Source organism: Nuphar pumila, chromosome 13, assembly GCF_984573655.1.
Source record: "Nuphar pumila chromosome 13, dmNupPumi1.hap1.1, whole genome shotgun sequence".
NCBI classification, from domain to species: Eukaryota; Viridiplantae; Streptophyta; class Magnoliopsida; order Nymphaeales; family Nymphaeaceae; genus Nuphar; species Nuphar pumila.
In genome coordinates this window covers 73995820-74015798 of record NC_143261.1, presented here as the reverse complement: position 1 = coordinate 74015798, position 19979 = coordinate 73995820, and the positions used below count along the sequence as shown (strand labels likewise).

General features: G+C 35.8%; 1 protein-coding gene across 2 annotated transcripts in view; it reads left to right on the top strand.

The window, feature by feature from the left end:
* The first annotated feature begins 1383 nt into the window (after nt 1-1383).
* Nucleotides 1384-19979, top strand: part of LOC149818712 (putative carboxylesterase Os04g0669500) — an 88247-nt gene continuing 69651 nt past the window's right edge. Inside the window, exon 1 of one of the 2 annotated variants that reach the window (XR_016427352.1) lies at nt 1384-1771. Coding sequence is in view for 1 of the 2 variants with exons in the window: in XM_089985502.1 (XP_089841628.1) it covers nt 1459-1771 (313 nt within the window). In the remaining variant the exon portion in view is untranslated. The remainder of the gene's footprint in view (nt 1772-19979) is intronic. The other variant, XM_089985502.1, reaches the window with a different exon arrangement.

The following is a 19979-nucleotide window of genomic DNA, read 5'->3' as shown; positions in this document are numbered from 1 at the left end:
AAATAATATCTCACAAACCGACACTAGAAAATACATAATATCTTACAAATCGATATACGACAATTCAACATAATATATTACAAATCGATATTACAAATAAAATAATATCCCATAAATCGACACTAGAAAACATATAATATCTTACAAATCGATATACGACAATTCAACATAATATATTACAAATCGATATTAACAAACAAAACAATATCTCACAAATTGACACTAGAAAATACATAATATATTGCAAATCGATATATGACAATTTAATATAATATATTACAAATCAATATTAACAAAAAAAATAATATGTCATAAATCAACACTAGAAAACACATAATATCTTACAAATCGATATATGATAATTCAACATAATATATTACAAATCGATATTAACAAACAAAAAATATCTCACAAATCGATATACATGTTACTACAATCGCGATTTGCGTTACATTGCATATACTGAGTGAATGAACGATATCAAATGGGGTAGAGGCCCTTGCTTGCATATGTAACCAAGCATTCTTGTCAATAGATCTCACCGCCTTATAAATATTTTTAAGTTTCCAAACGTCAAAACGATAAAATCAACCTGCAATAACAAAACAATGTCTTAATGACTCATGATGACATACTTTCTTCAACAATAGCATGATGACATGGAAAGATACTCATGACGCTTTAATGGCACTTGTTGAAATGTTTTTGTATCATTGTTTTTTTCTATACTGCCTAACGAAAATGGAGAAGAAGAGAAGACTGTAAAAAGAGATGGGCGACATATCCCCTTATGACGCCCACCAATGATCGAACTAGTCGTTCGATTTATAGTTATCTCCATGAGGTAAGAACGAACCCGAGAATATTTTCTATCCAACACAAGGCAGGAACGAGAAGGTGGCCATGTGTTGTAACACAAGCTAAACACAAAGGCAAAACGTGCAAATTTATTTATGGGGAGCAAAAGGACATTTTCGTCCAACGTATATTTATCTTACGAGAGGACATTCCTATCAAAAGCATATCTATATTTTTTATATGTTATTTTATTATAAAGTCATTATGGGCAACATTGGCATATGAATTATTGTTACCAAAACACCCCAATTTGTGTTTCGGGAATAACACACAACACCCTCCCTTAGCGGCCATGATCATTTGTTTTTAGCACTTTTTGGCAGGAGTACTTTAACCTGTAGGGGACCAAACTAAACATGAGCATGACATTCCACCCTCAAATGGACTGACAGATCGAAGTGGTCAAAAGAGGACTGAAAATTTATTTGAGGTGTTACGGAGACGAACAACCAAAATATGGTTGCTGTTCTTAGGGTGGGTAGAGTGGTCTTATAACACCGTTCACGAATCAACGAAAATAGAGCGAGTTCCGTTGCATTCACCTACCGCGTTTCCAGGGAGTGGGCATCAATTACCTTACACACATCCTTCAAATTCCGTATGGCGCCTTCCCTGCGCGGGCGCATTGGGCTGCTTTTGATCATTAAGCCCCTCATCCTTGTGGGCGTCACCGGTTTGGCCGCGTCGATTCTCATTATCTGGTTCAACGATGGCAGAAACAGCAGTGGGTCGAGGTGGAGAGAAGGAAACTTTTCGGCGGAACAGCCTCCCCGCGCCTTCATCTTATGGCTCCACGGCCTAGGCGATTCGGGACCGGCAAACCAACCCATCAGAAACTTCTTCACCTCCCCAGAGTTCTCAAGCACCAGGTGGTCTTTCCCCTCCGCACCAGCCATGCCCGTTTCCTGCAACCGTACGTATTACGATTCGATCCCCTTTGCTTCTTCATTTCCCATTTCTCCTGGCTAGATCACTTGTTTTGGAAAATCGCAGTGTTGGCTGTTGAGGACAATACTTTTGTTTCCTTTCATAATAATTATAGTGTTACATAGTCTTCCTTCACAGAGTTTCACCTCAAATGGCCAATACAATTAAGAACAGATCATGAACATCTATCATTGTTTCTCGCGTGCCGCCCAAAAGTCAGAGCAGATGCAAAATGTCCCATTTTTTCTGACACGTTGTTCAGTATCCTTTAAGTAAATAGGCAAATGCTCCTTTCTGTCATGAGCAGCAATTGTATGGCCGGTCATTGTAGGTACAATCATCTATGTCCAATCGAGACTTAGGACGTTTAGCATTCTGACATATGCACGAATCATGATAGGGGGAAACATAACCTAAGGAAGTTGCTGGTTTGCATACAAGAAGTGGAAGTTACTGCAAGTGACTATGTCTAGCTTGGAGAAAACCCTGAATATCAAGGCGCAGGTCGTACGTTTACAGCAGACACTTGCCATGAAGCAGTTCCTTGGAATTGGATGGTGTGTGGTTATAGGCACAACCACAAAACAATGGTATTATTTGTAAAGGCAGTTCCTCACACGCCTCCTTTTTTCTAATAGATTATGCCGTTACCCTGTTAAAATACCCTAACTATGGCTAGACTCATCTAAAATAAAAAAATCTATTATCCTTAATTAAATATTCACCATTATGTTGCTGTAAATTCATAAAGTTGATCGTTGCTCCCTTTCAATTGTTTTTTTTTAATACTATCATCATACTGTTGCATTGCTTGTGATTGTGGTTATTGGTGGCTATTTGAGCTAGATCAAGACTATCACGTGCCAAAGATTTGACTCAGTCTAAGAAACTAAAAGAGTTCATTTTACTTTTTGCTAACTAGAGCAGTAGAACAGGATCAGGAAACTACGTATACTCTTGTTATTTGTTTTGCACCTCAGTTGGTAAAAAACATGACCAAGAACCAAATCAGCCAATCAGACCCATTTTGATTGCCAAACTAGTTAAGGTTATAAGCTTCTAATTTATTCTCGACATAGCACCTCTTGGTTACTATATTCTGAAAGTTAAAAGCCATGCATTAGGCAACATGTGTTGAGTCTCTGGGCATGGGCTTGCACTAAGGAAGGAATAGAGAACAATTCATAATAAATATTTTTTATATAGTAGAAAAGTAGATCAAATGAAGAATTTAAGTCAGTAAACAGATGGATAAAACTGTAGATCTTAGAATAATGTAGAAAAACAAACTTTCCCTTTTGTGTATTACAAATACATGCATAGCATTTGGAAAATTACATCAACTGCCTCATGCTTGCCCATGTATTTCAAACAAGTGCTTGTGACTAATTTTGTTAGGTTAATCATTGTTAAATGAAAGTTTATGACCAAGGTTGTAAGTATCGTATTGTTACTCCTATCGGTCGGGCCCAAAGTATCGTATCGTAATCGTATCATAAATTTGTAATAAAAAATTTCCAAAAATTATAAAAAAATCTAGAAAAATAAAATAAAAATTAGCAAAACTTCTAAAAACATCATATCACATAAAACAATGATGAATTGCACAAACTACAACCATAAAATCACATATGAAGGCAACTACATAATTTAAATTAATAACAAACCATGTAACTAATAACTAACAATGTAAATAAAAGGCAACTACATAATTTAAATTTTAAACACAATTAAAGCCTTAACTAATAATATTAAATTCACATCCAAGTCATACTAAAATGTCATAAGTCATAACTAAACTACTAAAAGTTCATGATAACTAAAAATATTATATTTATCCAATGTCTTACATGCCAATCTTCATCTCTAAAATTCTAAACTATAAAGATCCTTAAACTAAACTATCTTCTAGTGCCTATTTGCCAAAATTTAAAACAATATTTTCTCAGTGTTGCATCCAACTGTCGCACGATGATCTCTTTATTTTCGACCATTTTTTGCCTATTGGGTCATCATCATCATTGCATTTTTGCAAAATTCTTCTTCGAACTTCTTCTAGTTCAACAATAAAATCAACACGAAAAGTGGCAGGAATAGATGGAGAATCACATGGACGTATATTTTGATCTTGACCTGCAATATGTTGCTTAAATCTATAAAGTCCACCTCTAATAATAGTATCACAAAAAAACATCTCAAATTCAATAGTGACCTTAGTTGTGGTACATCATCAATGCTTCTGCAGTATTGCCATGCACCTTCATCTCTATGGTATGAATATGAAGATGATATCGAATGATATAAAATAAAACATAACCAATTAAAAAACTCAATAAGAAACATAGAATAAGAAGCACCAAACACACCTTTTCCAAAAAACACTCAATAAGAAGCAAAGAATATGGATTTTGTACCTTAACCCACTTGAGTGAAAAAATGGTGAAAATAACTCTTGATAAAATCACAAAATCCCTCTCCCTTGTGCACGAATCGCCCCCCAAATCGATCTCACGGAACCTAGGGTGCGTGAGTTCCCTTCTAATGGACTCCAAACATATAAAGAACTCGGCCCTCAAGAGGCCTTTTAAACTTAAAATGAAAAAGACAACTTCTAGTATTTTTTAAGTGCGTCAATACTGTATCGTACGATATAGTGTATATCGTACGACACACACTACATTGTACGATACACACTATACCGTACAATACAATACGATACATGGGTGTATCGTACGATACACCTGATACACATATGATGTGTATCGTATCGCAAAACTAAAAGGTAACGATACATATCGTACTATATTATACGATACAATACGATATGTACAACCATGTGAATGACATTAAAGTCAAATTTACCTCCATAAAACCTATTCGTTCTCTACCAACATTCTTCATTACTCACAAAGTTTTAGTTTCTCCTTTAGCCATCTTTATTTATGAGGCTGTAATAGCAGAAAGAGGAACCTGGCGATCTAGAGCCAATTCTTTTGACCAGTGTTGTTAAAAATGCGCCTCAAGGCCCAAAAAGTGCACCTCGCCTCGATGCGAGGGCCTTTTTGCCTTTTGCTTTGCTTTAATATTGCCTAAGTATTTATTCTTCAAATGTCAGCTTCATTTTTCATGCAAACCTTAGGAGCCAAGACTCTGTCCTAGCTGACATAATGCATATAGGATTTAAGTATGGTTTGGTAGGACTATATTGAGGAGATCTATTCATGCTCACTTAGACTTAGGTCTGAAATACAACTATCCTCAATTATAGGGATTGAATGCAAACAATGTATGCAAGTGTATGCTTCTTTATTATTAAATTCTATCTCTTTAGGACTCTGCATTAAAACCATCTGATTTCTTGCATGTTGAATATGTTTTCAAAAACATCTCTACCTATATTGTCCCGGTCTTCACGTTGCTGGGCTGTCTCACTGAATCATAGTTCGGGAGAGAGCCTCACAACTGAACCACTTATTTGGGTTAACACCCCCTACCACGTACTTAAGGGCTATAGTCCGAAGTATATCGGTAGGTGCTCAAGGATGTTGGGGAGTCATTACCTTAGAACCAGAGAAATATTTCTATGCCACGTACTTCGAGCTTCGGCTTGAGTATATCGGCATACCTTGATTGAAATCAGATGATCTGAACCAGAGTTACTGGAAGTGCCTAGGTAAAAGGAGAAGCGCGCTTCGGAAGCACGAAACATCGCGCTTTCGAAGCGTGAGGTGAAGCGTCCCCCTTTTTTGGGAAGCACGCTTCCCTTTTATGGGAAGCGCGTTTCTCTTTTATGGGAAACATGCTTCCCATTTATGGGAAGCACGCTTCCCCCACACTTCTCAATTTTTTCATTTTTTTTGCTTCCCCCTCGCTTTCGGTTCGCTTCCTAGGCCGCTTCCGGTTCGCTTCCTAGGTCGCTTTCGAGATGGTTCAGAATTTTCTTCTAAGTGGTCCCACGCTTCCCTGCTTCCTAAATTTTTGAAAGTGCCTCGCTTCCCGTATCGTTTCTCGCTCTCGCTTCCTTGATTGGTAACTCTGATCTGAACCATAGAGTTAAGATTAAGGTCTTACAAGCCATTTCAAATATTGCATTTAGAATCAACTTTTAGGGAGTGCTGTTTGCGCATCCTTGTTTGTACAACTTTGATTCTGTGATGCTTGCTTATTTCTTATATATTTTTCAGAAACCCTGAATATTTATTTCAAAATTTTCCTATTTTCTCAAAATCCAGGTTGTATATTTCTCTTTCTTTATTTCTTCAGAATAATTTTTCTGAAACCCTGGACATTCTTTTTAAGATTTCTCTGTATTTCTTAAAATCTAGGTATATATTTCTCCTTCCATATTTCTTAAGAATTATTTTCTAAAAACCGAAATATTTGTTTTGAAGTCTTCCTCTATCTTTCAAAAAGTTCAGGTGCATTTCTCTCTTCTTTTCCTGATTTCTTTAATTCTTTTGGTCCTGCCTGCAATTTTTCGAAAGTTTAATCTATTTTTGAGTTCTTCTCCGTATATCTTCTTATTCTATTCAAAATTTCTGTCTTCTCATTTAAAATCTTTTCATCAAAGAAATCTCTTTTTTCCTTAAAAATCTCCTTCGTTATCTCTCTTTCTCCCTTAGATTCGTCAGTCTGAACCATTCCTTTATTCTGGAGAAAGCATTGGCATTTCATCATGGTACAGATAATGACAGGAAAGGAGACAGTTCCACAACAAAGTGACAGTGAAACAGAGAAAATGAATTCCCCCAGGTCATCCAGGGAGCGGGGCCAAGAAGCTGAAAGCGATGTTGATCCAGCTGCATACAAGTTGTTTCAGAGGGTGATGGCCAAAATGGTATCAAAACAGGTTGAGGAAAACCCGAAGAAGATATCTTCCAAAAATAAGATCAGGGAAAAATCCTTCAAGATTAGCAAAAAGAAAGTTCAGTATGACAGTGCTTCAGAGTCAGCAAAAGAAGACTCAGAGGAAGAGCAGCCCGCATTTTTCCAAAATCCCTTATATCGGCCCAAGAAAATCAGCGAGGGGCATGAGTCAACAAGCAAAACCAAGTTCCAGATCCCGGTGGAATATCCTTTCTACTCGCAAATAAAAGAGATGACTCACATAGTCAAAGACTTACAAGCTCAGGGTAAAGGCAAAAAGACCTACACCGGTGAGGATTTTTATGACAGCTTAGAAGGGGATGATAACCTGGAGGATCTTCCTTGCAAATTCATAAAATTTGATGGGACCAACAACCCCAAGGCTCATCTGGCCATATTCTTTGCAGAATGCAATCGGTTTAAAAGAAACAACAGGGCTTTATTTTTATGCTTTTCGCGCAGTCTGGAAGGAATAGCAGCAAAATGTTATGCGGACCATATCAATCCTATTGAATTGCGAAACTTCGACAAAGTTGTCAACCTGTTCATTGAAAGGTTTCTCTTCAATTCCGAGGCTTCGCCTACCCTCAACCATCTTTTCAATCTGAGGTAGAATGACAATGAGAAGGCAAGAGATTTCATTCATAGGTGGAGATCCACCTGTAACAAGATGAATAACCCGATATCAGAGGGGCACGCATTATCAATAATCCAAAACAATTTCTCCCAACCTTTGAAGGGCCTGATCTCCACTTCTCCATCTAAATCCTTCATCAAATTAATAGAGCGGGTTGAATGACTCAAAATGGGGTTGAAAAACGAAGTCTATGACAGCATCACCCTGGCAAGAGGCAGTCAAGATGAAAAAAACAAACAAACTTTTCTTCTAGTTCCTCCTCCAACAACAGGGGTAACAATGATAATATTTCGGAAGGATTCAAAGGCCCCAAGGAAAAGTTCTTCAACCATGACAAGCCTCTTCAATCAAACCCTCAACATAAAGGAAAAAATAAGGAGAAATCAAATTAGGAGAAATCGAAGCACAAGGACTGGAGTGCTGACCGAAAGTTCACCCCGCTGGACAAGAAACTCGAGACTGTTCTGGGATATTTGCTCGCAAAAGGAATGGTCCGTTTGCCAAAAGCCGCCGATCCCCCAACAATTATGGGAAGATTCAAAAAACAATTTTGCAAATTTCACCGAGCAGTGGGGCATGACACAAAAAATTACTTTGTCCTGAAGAACATCGTTCAGGATTGCATTGACAAAGATCTTCTGGTGGAGGGCGATGAAGAAGAATAATCAACCGTACCAACCAAGCTTTTTCCGAACCATGCAAGAGAATGATAATGACATAGTTTTTCTGCTTTCTTCTTTTATGTCAGTCATCTTATAGGGGCAAGTCAGTCCCAGTCTTTTGTGACCTTTGGTCAAAAACCTGTAAATATTTCAGTCTTTGTTATCAGTTTTGCTTATCAATGAAATGTCAATTTTCTTCATATCTTTGATGATTCAATGTCTCTTTCTTGTTATATTGGGGCATTTATTTTTATTATTTTATAAAAATTCATTTTCAAAAACCCTGTATGCAGGCAGAATCAAATAAAATCTTTCAACAATTTCTTATCAATTTCTTTATCAAATTTCAATAATTCTCATCAATCTTCTTTCCCTCTCAGGTTAAGGGATAAACCTGAACCTCGTCCCTCAAGGTATTTTCATTCCCTTTCAGGTTAAGGGATAAACCTGAACCTCGACCTTTGAGTTATTCTTTTCGTCCCCGTTCAGGATAAGGGGTTAATCCTGAAAATCAAGCCACATACAACTAACTATGATGACCAATTTAAATCAAGAATTATTCATCAAAGCATTTCCATTTTCTCAACTCAAGCTTCAGGTTTATTCTCTTCAATATCCCTACTTCCTCTTCAGGTTAAGGGATAAACCTGAGTTTTCCATTCAAGATAAGGGATAATCCTGAAACCATTCATAGAAGCGATCCAGCTCTCTATAATGGTTCCCATTCTTGATTGAACTGATAGTGTTCCCAAAGAACTGATAGTCGTTCTTCATTGAACTGATAGTGTTTCCAAGGGACTGATAGTCGTTCTTCGTTGAACTGATAGTGTTCCAAGTGAACTGATAGTCGTTCTTCATTGAACTGATAGTGTTCTAAGTGAACTGTTAGTCGTTCTTCGTTGAACTGATAGTGTTCCAAGTGAACTGATAGTCGTTCTTCGTTGAACTGATAGTGTTCCCAAGGAACTGATAGTCATTATTCATTGAACTGATAGTGTTCCAAGTGAACTGATAGTCGTTCTTCATTGAACTGATAGTGTTCCCAAGGAACTGATAGTCGTTCTTCGTTGAACTGATAGTGTTCCAAGTGAACTGATAGTCGTTCTTCATTAAACTGATAGTGTTCCAAGTGAACTGATAGTCGTTCTTCATTTAACTGATAATGTTCCCAAAGAACTGATAGTCGTTTTTCGTTGAATTGATAGTGTTTCCAAGGGATTGATAGTCGTTCTTCGTTGAACTGATAGTGTTCCCAAAGAACTGATAGTCGTTCTTCGTTGAACTGATAGTGTTCCCAAGGAACTGATAGTCGTTCTTCGTTGAACTGATAGTGTTCACAAGAAACTGATAGTCGTTCTTTGTTGAACTGATAGTGTTCCCAAGGAACTGATAGTCGTTATTCGTTGAACTGATAGTCGTTCTTCATTAAACTGATAATGTTTCAAGGAACTGATAGTTGTTCTTCATTGAACTGATAGTGTTCCCAATGAACTGATAGTCGTTCTTCGTTGAACTGATAGTGTTCCAAAGAAATTGATAGTCGTTCTTTGTTGAACTGATAGTGTTTCCAAGGAATTGATAGTCGTTCTTCGTTGAACTGATAGTGTTCCAAAGAACTGATAGTCGTTCTTCATTGAACTGATAGTGTTCTCAAGGAACTGATAGTCATTTCTCATTGAACTGATTTTGTTCTCAGTGAACTGATAGTTGTTCTTAATTGAACTAATACTGTTTCTAGTAAACTCATGTTATTCTTGATTGAATCAAGGTTCTTAGGTTGAATTCCTTCTAAACCAACTTCATTCTTCAAAAATTCAGTCTGTAGATCCAATATTCTTTACGGCTCTTAGGTTGAGTCCTTGTTGAGCCAATGTTGTTCTTAATAAAACCAATGTTTCCATGGTATTTATTCCAAATTTCAGCTCAAGGTCCCGTCAAAATCTATATTGAGTGAGTATTTCACAAATGATTCTCGAAAACTTTGCCAATTTGCTTAAAAACAATTGTCGATTTCAACATTTTACTGCTCGAAGGAATCACCTCAAATTACCTCTAGTATTCTTTCCAAAAAGGTGAATCTTTTTGCAAAAAAGGGTAAAATTCAAATCTTTTCCCTGTTGATCAACCAAAAGGATATAAGAAATATCCTTGGTATGATTAGCGAAAGAAATATTCAATGATATTGAAAAGCCAGAAGCGAATCGATATTGATCATAGCTATGACACATGTCTAAAGACGATTTTCTGGCAATCAGGCAGTGGAAATATCATGAGCTATAAAAAGAATCCACTCAATCTATATCTCCTCAGTCAGTTAAGCCGCAATTAAATATCTGCAAAAGGGATCTCTCAATCATCGTCAAGTTGAAGATTGATGGATGAGTTAGACCCTCGGGGCCAAAGAAGATTTGGATCATCTCCAAGATGAAGGAGTTTGTGACGGATCCTTCCAGGGAAAGTTCAGATCACCGCCAAGTTGAAGGCGAATGCGATGAACCTCCCGACAAACCCTAAAAGATATTTGATTTCTGCTATCATCAAGAGATTTTTGATCAAGGAGTCAACATCATTAGTATAATTCCTGAGACAAAGAGGGATCAGAACATCTCCAAGTTGAAGGAGTTTCTGACGTACCCGTCTTAGAAAAAACGAAAAGTCAGGACATCTCCAAAATGAAGGATGACGTAATAAACTTCTCGCCAAAACCAAAAACCCAAGAAAGCTCAATGTCTCAAAAAGAGTGCAAAAAGATTATAATGGGAAAATCCCCATATATCAAGCTGCCAAAATTGCCAGAAATCATCTTTTCTTATGCAAAATTCTTTTATTAATATCTTTTCACTACTTGCTTTTATGAAATTGAGGATATTTCTTTCCTCTTCATATCAAGGAAATGGATAGCTTCCTTGAATAAAATCATCAGCGCTAAAATTTGAATTTGACTCTTGAATCCAGGGAGTTAACCTCATTTTGGAGTAAATACTCTAGGTAAAAGAGGGAATATCTTTTGCACATACATGCACATTTTCAAGCATTAAAATCAACTATTATTTCATCTTATTGGCAAAATTTTTTGGTTATCGAAAAATGAAATAAATGCTCAATATCTATTTTGATGCAACCTGACATTGTTTACATTTTTTTGATGAAAGTTATCTCGTTCTGACGAAGTACTTCTTCCAGCCCCATCATGGTTTTCCCTATCAAGGAATTCATGCCTTGTATATCCATTCAAGAAAAGATTATGCTTGAACATCGTCTCACGGGGTATTTTTCAAAAATGTCCCATTGTGGTTTTCAATATTTTTCATTCCCCATTCTGGTAAGGGCTAAACCTGAAATTAAATTTTGTTTTTAAATATTTTTTACTCCCCATTCAGGTAAGGGCTAAACCTGAAATTTATTTTTTAAAAATATTTTTCACCCGCTCAGGATAAGGGTTAAACCTGAATTTTTTGCAAAAGGTTATCTGTTTTAAAAACTGATTTAGTCTCAGCAATGAGACGCCCAAGATCATCCCTTTTCAAGCTTTAGGGAACCCCCATTTTCTTTCTTTTGCAAACCCCTCTCGGATTTGTCGTCCAAACTTCGAAGGTCCCATCATGGTTTTTTCGCTCGAGGATTCTGTATGGTCGTCCCTTTCAGGTTAAGGGTTAAGCCTGAACCTCATTTTTTTTACAAGGTATCGTCCCTTTCAGGTTAAGGGTTAAGCCTGAACCTCGTTTTTCCACGAGGTATCTTCTGTTCAGGTTTGGGTTAAACCTGAGCCTCGTTCTGACGAGGTTCCTCGTTTCGACGAGTTAGTTCTCCCAGTCCCATCATGATTTTCCCCATCGTGGAATCCATGCCCATTTTATCCATCCCAGGGAAGGATCGTACTTGAGTTTCACCTCACGAGACATTTTTCTCAAAAATGTCCCATCGAGGCCTTCATGTATTCATTTTCCATTCAGGTAAAGGTAGAACCTGAAATTCATCTTGAGATATCTTTGTCCCATCCAGGTTAAGGGCTAAACCTGATTCATTCCAAAAAGCTTATCTCGTCTCACCCATGAGACTTGATCAAAATTCCTATCTTCACCATTCCGGGATCTTCACCCAAAGGCCCATCATGATTTCCTCATTTTCTGTTATCCAATTATATCATTTTCGAGGATTTCGTCTGTTCAAAGCCATTCAGGATAAGATATTAAGCCTGAGAATAATGTTTTCAAAACAATTCTTCGACACCCACTTTAGATTTTCTGACTGGGGCATTTTTCAAAATTTGGAGTGTTTTCTTTGCCACTAAGCTCGACTTTCAACTGACTTAGTAGCAAAGAGGGGCATCTGTGAACACCCCAAATTTTTCAAAATTTTGTAAAAAATCCCTTTCTGCCCCTAGCCCCCATTTTCTGAATAATTGAGTCAGTTTTGATCAAAATTCCACTTATTTCTTGGATCCATTGGAATCCAAATCCATTTTCTATATCTGACTCAATTCCGGATCCGGATCCTGTGCCAAAGCCCAAATCTGAGCCTCGTTATCCAATTTTCAAATTGAAATTACAAAAATACAAAAAATAATCTTTGAATGGCTCAGACAGTTCATCCGGTATCCATTTGGATCCACTGTTCTATATTCCTCAATTCGTGGTCTGAAACTCGAATATTTTCTCAAAACTCTTGATCCAAACCCGTTTTCTGAAGAAATTTTCAAAGAATAACCTTGAATTCTCAGAAAACCCTTCTTTTGTAAATATTTTTAAAATTTTGCAAAAATAGTTTAAAACTCTTTATTTTCCCATAGTTTTAAGAGTTTTTATTTCAAAAACACAAAAAATATAGAAAATGCTAAGAAAAGAACAAAAGAAAAGAAAAAAGAAAAGGAAATTCAGAAAAATATAGCTTAAAACCCTTTTTCGCAATTAGAAAACCCCCTTTCTGAAAACTTTGTTAAAGAGCCTCCTTTTTATAAAATTTTAAAAGCAAGAGGGACCAATTTCGAAGAAAGCCTAATGGCCTTCTGTTATAAAACAGAAGCCGTATGCCTCCTCTGATTCATTCGTTTCTACCTCGCCATTTGCTTCCTTCTTCACGCATCTTGGTTCCCACTTCTTTTTCTTCCCCTCTTCTTCTTCATCAAAAAGAAGTTCAACAAACAGAGAGAAGCTCCTCTTTCGGTTTCAAGGTAAGAATCGTTCCCTCTCCCTCTTTGTTTTCTAGATTTCACTTCCCCCTTTTTCGTTTTCTATAGCATTGGCTCAACGCCTCTGCTCCATTAAAAGCACGATATGTAGTGTTGACCTGTTCATAGCAGCATCAACCTGCATTTTTGCAGCAGAACGTTGGCTCTTCTCGTTTTCCTCTTTTTACAGTATTATACTTTCATTTTCTTTTACAATGTCTGTAGTCATTTTATTAAATTAATGAGTGATTTTTCTGATTTCTGTTTTACTTTGATCGTTTGTTTATATTCAATAGCATTTAATTGATTTTCGTTCAACTTATCTCATGTATTTTTGTCATCTTTGTTGTATTTCAGACGTTTGGTTAATCATGGCGTCTAAGAGTCCTTCCAGTTTTCATTGGGATTATCATGCTACATAAATACGTCTCCCTAGCATATTTCGTTTTCCCGCATCGTTCTTTGTTATGTGTTTTTCTGTTTCTGTAACTTTGCAATTTGAAGTGGCTAAACTCATTTTAGCGAAACACATTCTCTGAGATTGCATTTTTGTAAATGACAATCTGGAGCTGCTGATTCATTCTAGGGATTTATCTTCTTTGAAATTGTATTTCTGCGATTAGTGACAGGAGAATGTCACTCATTCTAGTGATTGTCACTGATTCATTTCTTCCTTGGATAATCCATTTTATTTCGATTTCTTGTTTTCCCTTCGTTGATTGTCGGTCGAGCTCATTTGCCTGTTCTATCATTGATTCAAGTTTGATCATCCAATGCCATTGTTTCTGTAACACCCCAATTTTTATAACTCGAAAATGGTGGATTTTTTTTTTTGAAATACATTTAAATCTTTTAGCAGTTAACAACGGAAAAACACATTGGGCATAAAACTTGGCGTGCTACTTCAGATGAATGCTTGCAAACATATAATTATGAAATTTAAACTTTAACAACTAATTAACCATGCATGAAATAAAATCAAGTTCCATAATATCCAAAATTAACCACATTTGTCCTTGAATTGAATTAAAGTAAAATCAGAGTTCAGAATCCATGAAGCAGAGGAAAGGTAGGCTCAGTCCCCGTCGCAACCTTCCGCCTTCGCACGTAAGTACCTACTCGTTACCTGAAAAATATTAAATCATATGGGGTCAGACAAAACATGTTTCAGTAGAGTGAAATATGCTAAACTTGTAAGACAGAATTACAAGACAAAGATTTCAATAGAGATTTCATGGTTTAACATTTAATTTAACTTAAACAATCATACAACTAATCATGCATGTTTAGAATTTCCACATTTAACAGAAATCATTAATCCATATATTCAAAATACAAAATAAATGAACAAATAATATGCATGACTTACCATATGCAGAAGCCCTTCAATGCATGCATATTTTTTTTATCTTTAATTATATTTTCTTAATTAGGTGATATATGCGATGCCAAATTAATGCACACACAATTTAAGTTATCACTTCTTAGCCCTGCTGATAGACCCAGGCAAACATTCTCAGATCAGGACCATGACACATGACGTGTTTTACATATAGGGGTGACTTTAGCCTGGTCAGGTCCATTCACTAAGACGGGGTGAGGGACGTTAATACGAGAGAGATTCCCAACACCTTTCAACCTGATGCATCAGTTTTTCCTCATGAGTACTATAACCTCTGCGCTGCAGTTTAATGCAGAGTTTTTTCCCCTAAAATCGTGAGAGGGGAGGAGCAACCTTCCGTGCCAATAACAAACTTGCCCATCGAAGTTGTGTATCACTTGCTACTCTCCCAGCAAGTACCTTGAGTTTTAATGTCACATGATTACTTATTTCAGTCTTACTTTTCATGCAACATTAACTTAACTACTTTATGATTGTAGATGCATTTTTATAAAACAGTGTAAATATTCACTTGATACGACTTGTAACCGAACTTGAGCACATGCAAGGGATGAATATCTTACTTGTCTTTATACACCATGCAACACATGTACATATCAAATTCAATAAGAAATATGTATATGAACATCCACATCGAAGTAACAGTCATATCATCATGATAAGTACACATACATATAGCCCACACTTTTTCAGAATTTAAAACATAACACTTGTATTCATTGGATCCTTAGATCCTTGATCTTAACTGTGTAAACTTTCATTAATAATTCATGCCATAATCATATAGAATTGCATAAAATCAGACCTCATAATCATTCATATAATGCATGTTAATTCTATAAAGAAATTGCATAAAAACATATAAACATATAAACTATGCATCTTTTAAGCCTTGATTTATGAATTTGCCCTAATTTTACCGATTTCTTAACTCTGTCCGACTGGTACAGAGCTCACAAAAAATTTTTGGTTCCATGAACAGAGCTAAAATTTCTACCGTATATAGGAAATTTTCTTATCTGTCCATAGCCGCAAACCGTTCGTAAAAACTCTTCCGTATGAGGGAGTTATGAATGTTTTGCTACAGACCTATCAGTTTTTGTTTCGACTGTCACAAGGATGTGCTCGGTCCATGAACATAACCCAAATTTTTACAGTAGATGCAAAATTGCGTTAGCTTTCCAACGCAACAATCCGTTCGTCAAAACTCCTCCGGAGGAGGGAGAAACAACCGTTTTACTGAACGAAGGTCAAGTTAAAAACCTAGAAATTCCGAGATTTGCATTCTTGGGATTAAAACCAAGTCACCCGAATCCCAAGAAAATTCAAAAGAAATAGGCAACATGCATTAAATAAAACTCATAAAAATCTAAAATATTCACAGTAGATGGAACAAATCCTATTCTATCAGCCCAAACCAACATTTGCATAAAAATCATGGCATAAATCGAATACTAGTTATTTTTACAAATCTACTTTCCGAGAAACCGATTTCTATGAAAAACCCAATTTCAAAAGGGGTTTTCTTTAGGGGAAAACATGTTTTTGCCATAGATCATTAGATCTGAGTCAAACCCACGGTTAAGAGGGTTTGATCATGATCTATACTCATGAAAAAACGTCAAAATCCATGCCAAGAACTCCGTTCTTGCAAGAAAAGCATAGAAACCCTACATTTTGTTGAAAAAACGTGTTTCTTGATGGATGAATGAATCTTTTTGCTCGATCCCACCAATCAGCTCCTTCTTCCAGCAAGGTGGGGACCTTAGATCACCTTCCCACACCCCTTGAAGTCTGGATCTTGCACTCAAGAAGCTAAAGAAACCTTAAAGAAAAGGAAAAAAGAGAAGGGAAAGAGAGGAGAGAGTTTTTGGGGGAGAGAGAAGCTCCAAAATTTTTTCCAGCCCAAATGAGGGAGGCGTGGGCTATGAGAGGGTTTTATAACCCCTCATGAGTTAGGTTATGGGCTGAAATTAATTCCAGCCCTTGATCACTATAATGAAAGTCATTTGGAGCCCTTGATCTCCACTTTGACTATTCAAGCTTTAAATAACTTGAAAATCACCATACCTTTATTTTCAAAAATAAAATTTGAAGTAAGATGCCACATAGGATGGGACAACCCACCTATGGGCTCCTACTAAACTAATAAAATGGTTTTAATTTATAGAATAAAAAAACTATTTTATTAAACTATAATTAAATAACCATAAAATTCCAAATAAAAAAATCATTTTTGTTTTATATAACCACAAATCATGTAAAAATGTAAAGTAATTGAATATAAGCTAATTCCAACTTATTAAGCATATTAATATGTATATTTTTACAATCTACTTTTGTTAATTTACTTCATTTAAATAAATTTACTTAAAGAAAAATCAAAATTTTCTTTTTAAGAGAAACTTTTCAATTATCATTACTTATTAAACCATGTAGGGTTTATATTTATTACTTTTTTTTAACATGTTAAACCCCCTAAACCTTATGAATATACTCAAACATTCATTTTTAAAGAAATTAGGATTCTATATTGACACAAAATTCAAGAATTTCACAATATTATAGAAAAATAACTTAGAAATTTTCGGATATTACAACTTCAATGTACATTGACTTTGAAATACACTCTGAGTTTCGGGTTCCTGCGAAAGGTAAGGGGTTGTTGACCTACAGTTAAACAACTCTGTATTTTCTGGACGTGGCATTCCCTGCGCTTTCTGCCTTTGTAAGCACAGACACTGATACCATTTCTCCATTGCTTGGTTTAGGCGCTAAACTCTTGTTCATCTAGCATTCCATTTTAATTATTGCTTTATCCCTGTTAGTCCATTTCACTAATTGGTATGCATTAGAATTATTCCAGATCCAAAACCCATGCCCAACGAAAATCCAGCTTTAAATTTAGTTTTTTATATTTAAATTGAGGTTATTTAGAGTTAAAAAGACTTCCAAAGGGATAAGGTACCCTTTAGAAGTTTTTAGATATTTAATTAATAATAATAAATAAATAAATAAATAATAAATTTTAATTAATTCCGAATTTCACTTTTTGGTTATTAGTTGAGACTCTTTAGGAGAGTCCTTATATATGTGTATTACGCTTAAGAAGGTTTGAGAAAGTTTAATGGAATTAGGAAAGAAGTTTTGAAAAGTCAACTTTAGAGTTTTAGAAAAATTGGAAAATTAGTAAAGTGAGAGTCCCAAAAGGGGAAGTCCTCTCTCCAGCCCACATTAAAAGGGTCTGGAAGGATAATAGTCTATTCCTCTATAAAAGGATTAAAAAAAAAAGAAAGAAAGAGAGAAAGAGAAGGAAAAAGAGAGAAAAAAAGGAGAGAGAAAGAGGGAAAAAGAGAGAAATAGAGGAAAAGAGGGAAGAAGGAAAAAGGTGGAAGAAGAAGGTTTCTTCTCCAAACAAACCATCAATTCTTAGTTTTCATTCGATTTATGGTTAATGTACGGGTCTTTCTCTTGTTTCAAATGAGAAAAAAGCATGGATTTGATTTCCATGCAAGATTTTAGTGGCAATTCACGAGAAAAGAGTAAATCTGAATATTTACTCTAATATGGGTTTTATGTTTATCTTTTTTGGGGGTTGTTTTGGGGAAAACACATATATCAATGCGTGTATTGTATATGTATCTCATTATGTGCCATGAATCCCTAAATCGGGACAAATTTGCCATACTTGAAACATGTGCAAATCTGGTCCAGCTTTTTATACATGTAAAATCTTGAAAACGGGATGTAAAAATAAGCATATGCATGTATTCTTGTAAATGAATTGGTTGTACATGCGTGCCTAATTGAAAATCTGCATAAGCATCATTATTGTTTTATGAGTATATGCAAATCTGAACATGCTTATATTATTGAGTGTGATTATGCATATTAATGTATACTTGAAATATGAATCTATACATGCATGCATAACTGAATGAAAATATGCATATTTGTAACGACCTCAACTCATACCCCTTAAAAAGTGCAGATTTTTTTTTAAAACAAGTGCGAAAACAATCCTAGAGACCCGGGGCCTTTACAGTTCCACTTCCCATTGGATAACCAAACACACCACAAGGGATCTTACATTTATCATCCATACCATAGCAAGCAAAATTTTATTAATTAAGAAATAGTAGTCTTGAGACAATTGCTTAAAAAGAATCAGAGTTTATGAACAATTAAATCTAAAGAAAAACAAAACCACACTGTCCATCTGTGAAGCTGTCTAGTAAACTTGTAGTACCCGTAGCTCTCTCAGAAGCGAGTCACTTCATTGATCCCCTGCGATTGTGAAAAACCACAGAAATAGGGTGTCAGAAATTCGAGGAATTCTGCGTATACTTTGCAGATACATGTTTAAATCAAATTCCGTATAAACATAGCAATGCATATTTTCATTGAATTCTGTATAAACATGACAATACATGTTTTGATTAATTTTTACGTAAACATGGCAGTACATGTTCTCATTGATTTCGCATATACATATCAGCGCATGCTCTAACTTGCGTACACACAACAATGCACGTTCTCATCAAATTGCATATGTATAGCAAAGCATGTTCACGCTTAATTGCATATCTTTATCACGTATACACTCAATCGCTGATGCACTGTTTATCTTTGGAACAACATGTATACATCAAATGCATGTTTTATCAATACTTACATAACTATAAATGCACTGTTTCACTTTGAAATAAACACATTTACATGACTATAGGTGCACTGTTTCTTTTGAAATGAACTTATACCCATTAATGCACATACTGTTAATGAACTGTTTCTCATTGAAATGAACATCGATGCACATTCTTTTATCAAGTTACACATAACTGTAATTGCACGATTTCGCTTTAGAACCAATACATATATTTTTTTTGAAGGAGTTTACACTCAGCCGACCTAGTCGGCTGGGGTTCCAAACATGACCAGCCGACCCTGGTCGGTTGGGCTTAGTCTGGACTGAACCCAGGCCGACACCCACATTATATATATATATATTTTTTATCATGAAAATAGATTATGTTGCAGCGTAAAAGAAAACATACACAAAAATCTATTCTTTTAAAATGGTGAATAAGGAATCAGAATTGAATCCATGGAAGGGGATCCGTATAGCCCTTTTGACATATGCTAGAATAGACATATAGATCTACTCTTTTGCCCATGGATTCCCATCAAATCATGCATGGGAACCTGTCTATATTCAGTTTCTCATTTGATTCAAAAGAAGAGACCCGTACCTTCGTAAAATCTGGAGAAAAATGAAAGATTATGGTGGAAAAGGGGCTGTTGAAGAAGAAGGCTCCCCCTCTTCTTCCTCCTTCCCCTCTTTCCCTCTCTCTCTCTCTCCCTTCTTTCTTTCTCTTTCCTTTCCCCTTTTCTTTTTTTTTTCTTTTATAAAGTGAGAGAGAGGGGGTGACGTTCTGTAAAGCCCGGAAAAAAAAAATC